Genomic DNA, 15,247 nt, shown 5'->3' with positions numbered 1-15,247 from the left:
ATTTAAAAATACAATATATTGATGAAAAATTCTGAAAGAATACTCATCTATCCACAAATATTCTTGTTATCCTAATTTATAAATCACAAACCCAGATCTATAAAAGTTCTCTAAAAAATGAAAACTTTCCAAAAATAGCAGCTTTTAAGAAGATTATTTAAAAATACAATATATTGATGAAAAACTCTCAAAGCATGCTCATCTATCCAAAAATATATTTGTTATCCTAATTTCAAAATCACAAACCCAAATCTATAAAAGTTCTCTAAAAAATGAAAACTTTCCAAAAATAGCAGCTTTTAAGAAAATTATTTAAAAATACAATTTATTCATGAAAAATTCTGAAAGAATACTCATCTATCCACAAATATTCTTGTTATCCTAATTTCTAAATCACAAACCCAAACCTATAAAAGTTCCCTAAAAAATGAAAACTTTCCAAAAATAGCAGTTTTTAAGAAAATTATTTAAAAATATAATTTATTCATGAAAAATTCTGAAAGAATACTCATCTATCCACAAATATTCTTGTTATCCTAATTTCTAAATTACAAACCCAAATCTATAAAAGTTCTCTAAAAACTGAAAACTTTCCAAAAATAGCAGGTTTTAAGAAAATTATTTAAAAATACAATTTATTCATGAAAAATTCTAAAAATACTCATTTATCCACAAATATTCTTGTTATCCTAATTTCTAAATCACAAACCCAAATCTATAAAAGTTCTCTAAAAAATAGAAAACTTTCCAAAAATAGCAGATTTTAAGAAAATTATAATTTATTCATGAAAAATTCTGAAAGAATACTCATCTATCCACAAATATTCTTGTTATCCTAATTTCTAAATCACAAACCCAAATCTATAAAAGTTCTCTAAAAAATGAAAACTTTCCAAAAATAGTAGCTTTTAAGAAGATTATGTAAAAATACAATATATTGATGAAAAATCTGAAAGAATACTCATCTATACACAAATATTCTTGTTATCCTAATTTCTAAATCACAAACCCAAACCTATAAAAGTTCTCTAAAAAATGAATACTTTCCAAAAATAGTAGCTTTTAAGAAGAATATTTAAAAATACAATATATTAATGAAAAATTCTGAAAGAATACTCATCTATCCCCAAATATTCTTGTTACCCTAATCTCAAAATCACAAACCCAAATCTATAAAAGTTCTCTAAAAAATGAAAACTTTCCAAAAATAGCAGCTTTTTAAAAAGTTATTTAAAAATACATTATATTGATGAAAAATTCTGAAAGAATAGTCATCTATACACAAAATTTTTGTTATCCTAATTTCTAAATCACAAACCCAAACCTATAAAAGTTCTCTAAAAAATGAATACTTTCCAAAAATAGCAGCTTTTAAGAAAATTATTTAAAAATACAATATATTGATGAAAAATTCTGAAAGAATACTCATCTATACACAAATATTCTTGTTACCCTAATCTCAAAATCACAAACCCAAATCTATAAAAGTTCTCTGAAAATGAAAACTTTCCAAAAATAGCAGCTTTTAAAAAAGTTATTTAAAAATACAATATATTGATGAAAAATTCTGAAAGAATACTCATCTATCCACAAATATTCTTGTTATCCTAATTTCTAAATCACAAACCCAGATCTATAAAAGTTCTCTAAAAAATGAAAACTTTCCAAAAATAGCACCTTTTAAGAAGATTATTTAAAAATACAATATATTGATGAAAAATTCTGAAAGAATACTCATCTATACACAAATATTCTTGTACCCTAATCTCAAAATCACAAACCCAAATCTATTAAAGTTCTCTAAAAAATGAAAACTTTCCAAAAATAGCAGTTTTTAAGAAAATTATTAAAAAATACAACTTATTCATGAAAAACTCTCAAAGCATACTCATCTATCCAAAAATATATTTGTCATTCTAATTTCAAAATCACAACCCCAAATCTATAAAATTTCTCTAAAAAATGAAAACTTTCCAAAAATAGCAGCTTTTAAGAAAATTATTTAAAAATACAATTTATTCATGAAAAATTCTGAAAGAATACTCATCTATCCACAAATATTCTTGTTATCCTAATTTCTAAATCACAAAACCAACAAACCTATAAAAGTTCCCTAAAAAATGAAAACTTTCCAAAAATAGCAGCTTTTAAGCAAATTATTTAAAAATATAATTTATTCATGAAAAACTCTGAAATAATACTCATCTATCCAAAAATATATTTGTTATCCTAGTTTCAAAATCACAAACCCAAATCTAAAAAAATTCTATAAAAAATGAAAATTTTCCAAAAATTGCAGCTTTTAAGAAAATTATTTAAAAATACAATTTATTCAGGAAAAAATCTGAAAGAATACTCATCTATCCACAAATATTCTTGTTATCCTAATTTCAAAATCACAACCCCAAATCTATAAAAAAATTTCTAAAAAATGAAAACTTTCCAAAAATAGCAGTTTTTAAGAAAATTATTTAAAAATACAATTTATTCATGAAAAATTATGAAAGAATACTCATCTATCCACAAATATTCTTGTTATCCTAATTTCTAAATCACAAACCCAAATATATGAAAGTTCTCCAAAAAATGAAAACTTTCCAAAAATAACAGATTTTAAGAAAATTATATAAAAATACAATATATTGATGAAAATTTCTGAAAGAATAATCATCTATACACAAATATTCTTGTTACCCAAATCTCACAATCACAAACCCAAATCTATAAAAGTTCTCTAAAAAATGAAAACTTTCCAAAAATAGCAGCTTTTAAGAAAATTATTTAAAAATACAATTTATTCATGAAAAATTCTGAAAGAATACTCATCTATCCACAAATATTCTTGTTATCCTAATTTCTAAATCACAAACCTAAACCTATAAAAGTTCCCTAAAAAATGAAAACTTTCCAAAAATAGCAGTTTTTAAGAAAATTATTTAAAAATATAATTTATTCATGAAAAATTCTGAAAGAATACTCATCTATCCACAAATATTCTTGTTATCCTAATTTCTAAATTACAAACCCAAATCTATAAAATTTCTCTAAAAACTGAAAACTTTCCAAAAATAGCAGTTTTTAAGAAAATTATTTAAAAATACAATTTATTCATGAAAAATTCTGAAAGAATACTCATCTATCCATAAATATTCTTGTTATCCTAATTTCTAAATCACAAACCCAAATCTATGAAAGTTCTCCAAAAAATGAAAACTTTCCAAAAATATCAGATTTTAAGAAAATTATTTAAAAATACAATATATTGATGAAAATTTCTGAAAGAATAATCATCTATACACAAATATTCTTGTTACCCTAATCTCAAAATCACAAACCCAAATCTATAAAAGTTCTCTAAAAAATGAAAACTTTCCAAAAATAGCAGTTTTTAAGAAAATTATTTAAAATACAATATATTGATGAAAAATTCTGAAAGAATACTCATCTATCCACAAATATTCTTGTTATCCTAATTTCTAAATCACAAACCCAAACCTATAAAAGTTCCCTAAAAAATGAAAACTTTCCAAAAATAGCAGTTTTTAAGAAAATTATTTAAAAATATAATTTATTCATGAAAAAATCTGAAAGAATACTCATCTATACATTATCCTTATTTCTAAATCACAAATCCAAACCTATAAAAGTTCTCTAAAAAAATGAATACTTTCCAAAAATAGTAACTTTTAAGAAAATTATTTAAAAATACAATATATTGATAAAAAATTCTGAAAGAATACTCATCTATACACAAATATTCTTGTTACCCTAATCTCAAAATCACAAACCCAAATCTATAAAAGTTCTCTAAAAAATGAAAACTTTCCAAAAATAGCAGCTTTTAAAAAAGTTATTTAAAAATACAATATATTGATGAAAAATTCTGAAAGAATACTCATCTATCCACAAATATTCTTGTTATCCTAATTTATAAATCACAAACCCAGATCTATAAAAGTTCTCTAAAAAATGAAAACTTTCCAAAAATAGCAGCTTTTAAGAAGATTATTTAAAAATACAATATATTGATGAAAAATTCTGAAAGAATACTCATCTATACACAAATATTCTTGTTACCCTAATCTCAAAATCACAAACCCAAATCTATTAAAGTTCTCTAAAAAATGAAAACTTTCCAAAAATAGCAGTTTTTAAGAAAATTATTAAAAAATACAACATATTCATGAAAAACTCTCAAAGCATACTCATCTATCCAAAAATATATTTGTCATTCTAATTTCAAAATCACAACCCCAAATCTATAAAATTTCTCTAAAAAATGAAAATTTTCCAAAAATAGCAGCTTTTAAGAAAATTATTTAAAAATACAATTTATTCATGAAAAATTCTGAAAGAATACTCATCTATCCACAAATATTCTTGTTATCCTAATTTCTAAATCACAAAACCAACAAACCTATAAAAGTTCCCTAAAAATGAAAACTTTCCAAAAATAGCAGCTTTTAAGCAAATTATTTAAAAATATAATTTATTCATGAAAAACTCTGAAATAATACTCATCTATCCAAAAATATATTTGTTATCCTACTTTCAAAATCACAAACCCAAATCTAAAAAAATTCTATAAAAAATGAAAATTTTCCAAAAATAGCAGCTTTTAAGAAAATTATTTAAAAATACAATTTATTCAGGAAAAAATCTGAAAGAATACTCATCTATCCACAAATATTCTTGTTATCCTAATTTCAAAATCACAACCCCAAATCTATAAAAAAATTTCTAAAAAATGAAAACTTTCCAAAAATAGCAGTTTTTAAGAAAATTATTTAAAAATATAATTTATTCATGAAAAATTATGAAAGAATACTCATCTATCCACAAATATTTTTGTTATCCTAATTTCTAAATCACAAACCCAAATCTATGAAAGTTCTCCAAAAAATGAAAACTTTCCAAAAATAACAGATTTTAAGAAAATTATTTAAAAATACAATATATTGATGAAAATTTCTGAAAGAATAATCATCTATACATAAATATTCTTGTTACCCTAATCTCAAAATCACAAACCCAAATCTATAAAAGTTCTCTAAAAAATGAAAACTTTCCAAAAATAGCAGCTTTTAAGAAAATTATTTAAAAATACAATTTATTCATGAAAAATTCTGAAAGAATACTCATCTATCCACAAATATTCTTGTTATCCTAATTTCTAAATCACAAACCCAAACCTATAAAAGTTCCCTAAAAAATGAAAACTTTCCAAAAATACCAGTTTTTAAGAAAATTATTTAAAAATAAAATTTATTCATGAAAAATTCTGAAAGAATACTCATCTATCCACAAATATTCTTGTTATCCTAATTTCTAAATTACAAACCCAAATCTATAAAGTTCTCTAAAAACTGAAAACTTTCCAAAAATAGCAGTTTTTAAGAAAATTATTTAAAAATACAATTTATTCATGAAAAATTCTGAAAGAATACTCATCTATCCATAAATATTCTTGTTATCCTAATTTCTAAATCACAAACCCAAATCTATGAAAGTTCTCCAAAAAATGAAAACTTTCCAAAAATATCAGATTTTAAGAAAATTATTTAAAAATACAATATATTGATGAAAATTTCTGAAAGAATAATCATCTATACACAAATATTCTTGTTACCCTAATCTCAAAATCACAAACCCAAATCTATAAAAGTTCTCTAAAAAATGAAAACTTTCCAAAAATAGCAGTTTTTAAGAAAATTATTTAAAAATACAATTTATTCATGAAAAATTCTGAAAGAATACTCATCTATCCACAAATATTCTTGTTATCCTAATTTCTAAATCACAAACCCAAACCTATAAAAGTTCCCTAAAAAAATGAAAACTTTCCAAAAATAGCAGTTTTTAAGAAAATTATTTAAAAATATAATTTATTCATGAAAAATTCTGAAAGAATACTCATCTATCCACAAATATTCTTGTTATCCTAATTTCTAAATTACAAACCCAAATCTATAAAAGTTCTCTAAAAACTGAAAACTTTCCAAAAATAGAAGGTTTTAAGAAAATTATTTAAAAATACAATTTATTCATGAAAAATTCTAAAAGAATACTCATTTATCCACAAATATTCTTGTTATCCTAATTTCTAAATCACAAACCCAAATCTATAAAAGTTCTCTAAAAAAAAGAAAACTTTCCAAAAATAGCAGATTTTAAGAAAATTATTTAAAAATATAATTTATTCATGAAAAATTCTGAAAGAATACTCATATATCCACAAATATTCTTGTTATCCTAATTTCTAAATCACAAACCCAAATCTATAAAAGTTCTCTAAAAAATGAAAACTTTCCAAAAATAGCAGTTTTTAAGAAAATTATTTAAAAATACAATTTATTCATGAAAAATTATGAAAGAATACTCATCTATCCACAAATATTCTTGTTATCCTAATTTCTAAATCACAAACCCAAATATATGAAAGTTCTCCAAAAAATGAAAACTTTCCAAAAATATCAGATTTTAAGAAAATTATTTAAAAATACAATATATTGATGAAAATTTCTGAAAGAATAATCATCTATACATAAATATTCTAGTTACCCTAATCTCAAAATCACAAACCCAAATCTATAAAAGTTCTCTAAAAAATGAAAACTTTCCAAAAATAGCAGTTTTTAAGAAAATTATTTAAAAATACAATTTATTCATGAAAAATTCTGAAAGAATACTCATCTATCCACAAATATTCTTGTTATCCTAATTTCTAAATCACAAACCCAAACCTATAAAAGTTCCCTAAAAAATGAAAACTTTCCAAAAATACCAGTTTTTAAGAAAATTATTTAAAAATAAAATTTATTCATGAAAAATTCTGAAAGAATACTCATCTATCCACAAATATTCTTGTTATCCTAATTTCTAAATTACAAACCCAAATCTATAAAGTTCTCTAAAAACTGAAAACTTTCCAAAAATAGCAGTTTTTAAGAAAATTATTTAAAAATACAATTTATTCATGAAAAATTCTGAAAGAATACTCATCTATCCATAAATATTCTTGTTATCCTAATTTCTAAATCACAAACCCAAATCTATGAAAGTTCTCCAAAAAATGAAAACTTTCCAAAAATATCAGATTTTAAGAAAATTATTTAAAAATACAATATATTGATGAAAATTTCTGAAAGAATAATCATCTATACACAAATATTCTTGTTACCCTAATCTCAAAATCACAAACCCAAATCTATAAAAGTTCTCTAAAAAATGAAAACTTTCCAAAAATAGCAGTTTTTAAGAAAATTATTTAAAAATACAATTTATTCATGAAAAATTCTGAAAGAATACTCATCTATCCAGAAATATTCTTGTTATCCTAATTTCTAAATCACAAACCCAAACCTATAAAAGTTCCCTAAAAAAATGAAAACTTTCCAAAAATAGCAGTTTTTAAGAAAATTATTTAAAAATATAATTTATTCATGAAAAATTCTGAAAGAATACTCATCTATCCACAAATATTCTTGTTATCCTAATTTCTAAATTACAAACCCAAATCTATAAAAGTTCTCTAAAAACTGAAAACTTTCCAAAAATAGAAGGTTTTAAGAAAATTATTTAAAAATACAATTTATTCATGAAAAATTCTAAAAGAATACTCATTTATCCACAAATATTCTTGTTATCCTAATTTCTAAATCACAAACCCAAATCTATAAAAGTTCTCTAAAAAAAAGAAAACTTTCCAAAAATAGCAGATTTTAAGAAAATTATTTAAAAATATAATTTATTCATGAAAAATTCTGAAAGAATACTCATATATCCACAAATATTCTTGTTATCCTAATTTCTAAATCACAAACCCAAATCTATAAAAGTTCTCTAAAAAATGAAAACTTTCCAAAAATAGCAGTTTTTAAGAAAATTATTAAAAAATACAACTTATTCATGAAAAACTCTCAAAGCATACTCATCTATCCAAAAATATATTTGTCATTCTAATTTCAAAATCACAACCCCAAATCTATAAAATTTCTCTAAAAAATAAAAACTTTCCAAAAATATCAGCTTTTAAGAAGAATATTTAAAAATACAATATATTAATGAAAATTCTGAAAGAATACTCATCTATACACAAATATTCTTGTTACCCTAATCTCAAAATCACAAACCCAAATCTATAAAAGTTCTCTAAAAAATGAAAACTTTCCAAAAATAGCAGCTTTTAAAAAAATTATTTAAAAATACAATATATTGATGAAAAATTCTGAAAGAATACTCATCTATCCACAAATATTCTTTCTATCCTTATTTCTAAATCACAAACCCAAATCTACAAAATTTCTCTAAAAAATGAAAACTTTCCAAAAATAGCAGCTTTTAAGAAGATTATTTAAAAATATAATATATTGATGAAAAATTCTGAAAGAATACTCATCTATACACAAATATTCTTGTTACCCTAATCTTAAAATCACAAACCCAAATCTATAAAAGTTCTCTCAAAAATGAAAACTTTCCAAAAAAAACTTCAATATTTAATTATACCGAGACGACTTACAATTCAGTCATCCGCCAGACGACTTACATGTAAGTCGTCCATGATTTTATTCTGAGATTCTGGTGAAACCTCGTAAATCATGGACAACTTACAAGTAAGTCGTCTGACGGAGGACTGAATTGTAAGTCGTCTATATATAATTAAATATTGAAGTGTTTTTTTTTCAATTGCAAAACTAACCTATGACGACTTAATTGTAAGTCGTCTAGTTTTAAAAAAATATTGATATTTTAATTTTCACGAGACGTCTGAAATGTAAGTCGTCCAAGAAAGTCAAACTTCTGAAATAATCCAGTCAAATGCAAAACTAACCTATGACGACTGAAATGTAAGTCGTCTAGCTTTTTTGGAGTTTTTTTTAACCAAACAAAAGTAGACGACTTATTTTTCATTCGTCTCAAATAACATATTTCAAAGTCAATTGCAAAATAACCTCTGCGTTGACAAGACGACTTATATTTTAGTCATCTGGAATACTTAGATTGAAGTCGTCCTCGTCGACCTAAATGGACGATTCTCTTGTCTACTAGATGACCTCCGTGGATGTCGTCTGCGTCAATGTTTAATAAACTTGCATTTTCTCTAAAACTATAAAGACTTTTTAATATTTTTTTGTTAATTCATGTTTATTAATGAATATTTGGACTACTGAATAAAATTTATAACTTAATTGGTGATATTTATGAGGTTACCAACATTCACGTTAATTAAAGTTTCTAACTAATCCGAGAAGACTTCAGTGGAAGTCTTCTCCGCTAGTTTTTAAGTCTTCTACGTTAGTTTTTGAATAAGTTGTATTTTTAAGAGTGATAAGTAACTTCAAGATATGTAAAACTCATATTTACAAAATATGTTCTCTCCTTTAGTTTTACTAAATTTGACTAAGTTTTTCAACGCAAACTTATAAAAAATATGATATGCTTTGACTAGTTACTATTATTTGTTTCCATCTCTTAAGTATTATTGTTATAGACAATAATTATGATTATTGTTATGAGTTGGAAGAAGGATTAAAATGTTGTATTAATATAAAGCTACCAACATTCTTATTTATTAAGATGAGAAAAAGGCCATTGGAGTTTATTATTGCATATGAGAGATCCAAAGATAAGAAAAAAACTATTGAAATCTATTATTTCATTGATTTGTAAATGTGTAAACACATTGTTAGCACATATATTACATCTTGGGAAACATTATTACTGATTTTACAAAAAATTCACAACTAAAAGAGTAGACCTGCAATTCACAAAACAGACCACAAATAAAACTATTATAGATCATTCCTCTACAAAGACAAGCTTGGACTCCACTTGATATGAAAGAAGACTTTGTCAGAAGACTTCCAGGAAGTCTACACGACTTTTAGGAAGTCCAGACGACTTTTAGGAAGTCCACACGACTTTCAGGAAGTCCAGACGACTTTCAGGAAGTCCAGACGACTTTCAGGAAGTCCAAACAACTTTCAGGAAGTCCAGACGACTTAAGTGGAAGTAGTCTGGAAGACTTCCTGGAAGTCGTCTAGTGCATTATATTTTAGACGACTAACAGGAAGTCCAGACGACTTTCAGGAAGTCCAGACGACTTTCAGGAAGTCCAGACGACTTTCAGGAAGTCCAGACGACTTTCAGGAAGTCCAGACGACTGAAGTGGAAGTCGTCCCAGAAGTTTTCCAGATCTGAAAAACCTGCATATAAAATCCAGATCTGAAAAAACTGCATATCCAAAAACGTTCAAGTGGCTTAAAAACAGAAAAAATGAGTGGAAGATTAGATAAATCTACCTTTATAGAACACACAAAAATACATATCTAAAATTAATAGATCTACCTTTAAATGAGTGGAAGATGAGTACCATATGATTAAAAACCTGGAAAAAAAGATAGATTAGTAAGAAAGACATGAGACAAAACTGAAAAATTCATATAAAGTTTGGTGTTTTCAAGTCAAAGAGATTAGAGTGGGTTTGGAGAGTTTTAGTTTGGGAAAAAAAGTAAAAACTTTATACAACAAGAAGTTACCAAATGAAAAAAAATCAGACATAAAAACTTACCAAAACGCTCAGATCTATTATAAAAAGGAGACTTCGTCAGAAGACTTCCATGAAGTCCAGATGATTTCCAGGAAGTCCAGATGATTTCCAGGAAGTTCAGACGACTTCCTGGAAGTCCAGAAGACTTCCTCAAAGTCGTCTGGACTTCATGGAAGTCATCTGGACTTCAAATCCAGATCTGAAAAACCTGCACATCCAAAAACGTTGAAATGACTTAAAAATAGAGAAAATGAGTGGAAGATTAGATAAATCTACCTTTATAGAATACACAAAAATACATATCTAAAATTAATAGATCTACCTTTAAATTAGTGGAAGATGAGTACCATCTGATTAAAAACCTGTAAAAGAGATAGATTAGTAAGAAATACATGAGATAAAACTGAAAAATTCATATAAAGTATGGTGTTTTCAAGTCAAAGAGATTAAAGAGAGGTTGAAGAGTTTTAGAACGATGAACATTACATTTTTGTTGCAGCCATTTGAGAGGAGGAGAGAGAATGTGTAAATTTTTCTTTATATAGGGAGACAAAAAATCCAATTAAGTTAAATATTTTTGATTCAGACGACTTCCTAGACGACTCGTCCAGAAGAATTTAATATTTTTAGCGAGAAATTAAAATATTTTTAGCGGGAAACTAAAATAGAAGACTTTTCTTGTAAGTTGTCTGGTTTAAATCATTTAAGCGGGAAAATAATTTATTTAAATAATCAAACAATAAATACAAATATATATATCCGATTTGCTTTTACAAATTACTAAAAGCATAAAGATTGGTGCATACCTTTGTATACTTTCTCACCAAAATAATTAGATAACTAGATCTGGTCCCGCCCGACCGGGCGGGTGTTTTTTTTCTGTTTACTTAATGTAATTAAAATTTTTTACACCATTATATAATATATCAAAATTTTAATACAAATAATGACAAAAATACATCACATAATACAAATATTGCTGTAACATAATTTGATCACACGGTGGCAACAAAATTGATCATACTGTGATAAGGTAATTTAATTTGGACCACATTTCTATTGAAAACCATTAAAATATGATGAAATAAAGAATTATGAGTTAGTATGATATATGAAATAGATAAATAAGGTATAACTTTTACGGAAATTAATTTATTCAAAGGCTATGAATAAAATCATCATCCTTTAACAAAATCATTATCCTCTTGATTGATATCACGATGTATGTTTGTTGTTGTTTCTTCGTTTCCATTAGATAAAGAATGTGAAATATTGGTAATACCATCCAAGACAGAACGTGGGGGCTTTCTTCTTGTTCAAAAAAGGATGATTTTGTTTTTCATAATCATATATTTTTAACTTTTGAAAATTTGATAAATTTAATTGTTTATACTTATTATGTTATAGATTCATATGTTTTTCAGGTTTGATTTCGGTGTGTCTTGTTCAATATGATTAGCCATCATTTTTAAACTATGAGATTGTGTTTTTCTTTTATTGTATTTTTATTTAGTTTATTTGGTAAATTAAATAGTAAAGTATCGGAGGTTTAAGTATATTTGGGGTTTTATTAAATTAAATTATAAATATTTTATTTAAAAGTTGAATATAAAGTTCAAATATTTTATTGAAATTTTTGAAAACAAATACATTATTTAGACAAACCAAAAATAATAATGAAACTAAGTTACAAAAAAACATTCAAAAATAGGAAAAGATGATTTTGCTCAAAGTCTACTTTATAAAATTCAAAAAAAAAATACAAATATTATAGAACTAACAGTTTCATCAGCTAAAACCATTTGTAATGTTTCATCAGCGTAAATGGTAAAAGAATGTGTAGAATGGGTTTGTACTCGGGTAGAATATATAGTAGAGGGACAATACCCTAGTTGAGAATAAATATCTTTGCTTATTTTGCAAGACATATTAGGCAAAATAAATGAAAAGAATATTTTGTTGATTCTGTTTATTGTTTTTGAAATTATGGTAAAATCTTAATGGTTATGATTTGAAATAGGAAATGATAAGATCTTGTGCTTGTTCCGCAAGTGTGTGGGTCAATTTTTTTAACGCAATACAAAACCCTAAAGTTGAGGAAATATCTTAACCACCCTCGCAAGGCATCTCTTGTTTGCATTAATATGTAGAATACTTTGTTTATTGTGTGTTATTGTGAAACTAACAAAATAGGAGAGAGTAAGATTATATTGGTGAAATTCGAATATTGTGTTTATTGTTTAGTAGTTATGGATCAAATTTTATATATATCTTCTTTGTTCCGAAATTGAAGGGGAAATCTTGTTTAGAAACAAATTAGTAGATTCCGCAAATGTTTCTATTTTTTTTCCGAAATCTAAGTAGAAGATTGTTGGGGGAGGGAAAAAGATTTTCAATTCAAAAATATTAGATTTTAATTAATAATAATGATTATTAATTATTTGGACATATAGAAGTCAGTGGAATATTTCAATATAATAAGGTGGTTACAAATAAGCTACATACACCACCGTGAAATAAAGTGAATTGAAATTGTTCAAACTCATATGAAAATCATTGTTAGTTTTTCTTAGTTTAATTTCTTATAAAGCTTATATAATTTGATGTTCGTGCAGGTTACGTAAGCTAAGGATGGGACTCATATGATGACAAAAAAAAAGGATGGGACTCATATAATAAGGAATGTTACAGTGTTGATCTTGCAGGGGAATTATTTATGCTTGTTCCTTTATTTAATAATATGTAATTGTTTGAGTTATTAATAATATGTTTCTTTCTTTTGTAGTTTGTTTGAGTTATTTTAGGAAAACAATTAATATGTGGAAAAGACAATCATTTTTAATGTAAGATTAATTTAATTTTCAATGGCATTTGAATGTAAATATTGTGTAACTTTTAGGGTTATTTTTTATGGGTACTTCTCTTTTAATAATAGAGATGTTATGTAGTTCATGTTAAATGATGCGAATTTTGTTTTTACAAAACTACTACAAAGTAACTACTTATTAACTGTAAATTCGGTTTCCAAATGCAAAAGAGAAAAGGTATATATATATCTAATATATGATCAGATGTTCAAAAACCCTAAAGCACGTTTCATCTCCCAAATCTGCCGCCGCCGCCGCCACAGCCACCGCCATTGCCGCCATAGTTGATCCTGGTATTGCTCTCTCTCTCCCTCCATTCGATTCCTGTTCTCAAATCGCGTTTTCATGTATCATAGTTTCAAGCATTTCGATCTTTTATCCATCAGTTTCCTCGCCATTGAAACCGTTTCGTAATCGGAAGTTGAGTAGAGTCTAGTTATTAAGATTGTAATCTCCGAATTTGATTTGGTTGTAGAGTGATGGATTCGAGTTACTCTGATTCTCGCCCCATGTTCGTGCAATCGCCTTACGGTGGCGGTTGGAATCAAACTCAGACGAATGATTCGATGAACAACGAACAATCTGAATCACAATCTCAGCCTTCTTTGAAAAGGCCAAGACTCCACGATGATACCGTGTTCAACCCCACGAGTAACAACAGTTCTTGGATGGCTCCACCTTCTATGAACAAAGGGACGGCTAACATATTCTACAAGACGAGGATGTGTGCGAAGTTCAAGGCGGGGACTTGTATGAATGGAGATCCTTGCAATTTCGCACACGGCATGGAGGATCTGAGGCAGCCTCCTTCTAATTGGCAGGAGATTGTTGGACCTCCTCCTCCTCCCGCTGTTCAAGACAGAGGGAGGGAGAGGGAGAGGGAGAGGGAAAGGGAAAGACCGTCTTCTTCTTCGGTGTCTGCTAGTAATTGGGAAGATGATCAGAAGATAATCTTGAGGATGAAGCTTTGCAGGAAGTTTTGTTTTGGTGAGGAGTGTCCTTATGGGGATAGGTGTAATTTCGTTCATCAGGATCTTTCCAAGTTTCGTGATGAGTCTGGGAAACTGAGAGAGAGTTTGGCTATAAGCGTTGGTACTGATCCAGCTTCTGTTGAGAATGGTGGTGGTACTGGTTCTCATCAAGTGGAAGTGAATAGACGAGGAGGCATCCCTGTCCCTGCACCGTTGAACAATGGTAATGGTGTTGTTAAGACTGTGTACTGGAAGACGAGGATATGCATGAAGTTTGAGAACGGTCAGTGTCCTTTTGGTGATAACTGTCACTTTGCTCATGGCCAAGCAGGTATGTTATCATACTTTGTATAGCCTTCCAAGTCCTGTGGATTGTGTGTGTTGATGGTCTTGTGTTTCTGATTTGTTTGTTGCAGAGCTGCTGCATTACTCTGGAGAAGCTGTAAAAGCAGTAGCGTCTTTGAGTAAACAAACGGTGGTGCCTGGTAACGAGGCATTTGCAATGAAACCGAGTGCAGCACAAGTAGTGACATCAGATGCTTCTGGCCTTAACGATGAAGGGAGGCGAAAGAAGTGTTTGCTCAAGTGGAGTGACTCCAAGAAGATTAATCGGATCTATGGAGACTGGATTGATGATTTACCGGTGGGTCAAAAGTCGACAAAACCAGTGGAGAGCTGAGTCTTCCTAGTTTTGGTTATCAAAGGTGGAAATTTTGAAACAGTAGAAATAATGTTTTTATGCTATCATTAGCAATTCTTTGATTGGCTCTGTTGTTGATGAACTACATATATTATATACAGCTTAGGATTTCAATGTCGTTCTAATCTTTGATTACATAAATGGTTTGGATCACTAA

The 15,247-nt window shown here is 26.9% G+C and overlaps 1 protein-coding gene across 1 annotated transcript; it reads left to right on the top strand.

Moving 5' to 3' along the window:
- The first annotated feature begins 13,582 nt into the window (after nucleotides 1–13,582).
- On the top strand, nucleotides 13,583–15,247 carry LOC106379792 (zinc finger CCCH domain-containing protein 39). Its single transcript, XM_013819668.3, has 3 exons — nucleotides 13,583–13,712; nucleotides 13,895–14,721; nucleotides 14,807–15,247. The coding sequence occupies exons 2-3, from the start codon at nucleotides 13,899–13,901 to the stop codon at nucleotides 15,067–15,069; spliced, it is 1,086 nt and encodes a 361-aa protein (XP_013675122.2). The 5' UTR covers nucleotides 13,583–13,712; nucleotides 13,895–13,898; the 3' UTR covers nucleotides 15,070–15,247.

Source organism: Brassica napus, chromosome A1, assembly GCF_020379485.1.
Source record: "Brassica napus cultivar Da-Ae chromosome A1, Da-Ae, whole genome shotgun sequence".
Taxonomy (NCBI): domain Eukaryota; kingdom Viridiplantae; phylum Streptophyta; class Magnoliopsida; order Brassicales; family Brassicaceae; genus Brassica; species Brassica napus.
This window is presented reverse-complemented; position numbering and strand designations above follow the sequence as displayed.

Excerpts from the sequence above, each read along its gene's own strand:
- LOC106379792 (XM_013819668.3), top strand. The coding sequence starts at position 13,899 with ATGGATTCGAGTTACTCTGATTCTCGCCCCATGTTCGTGCAATCGCCT. Across the intron at positions 14,722-14,806 it reads CTTTGCTCATGGCCAAGCAG|AGCTGCTGCATTACTCTGGA; the intron begins GTATGTTATCAT and ends TGTTTGTTGCAG.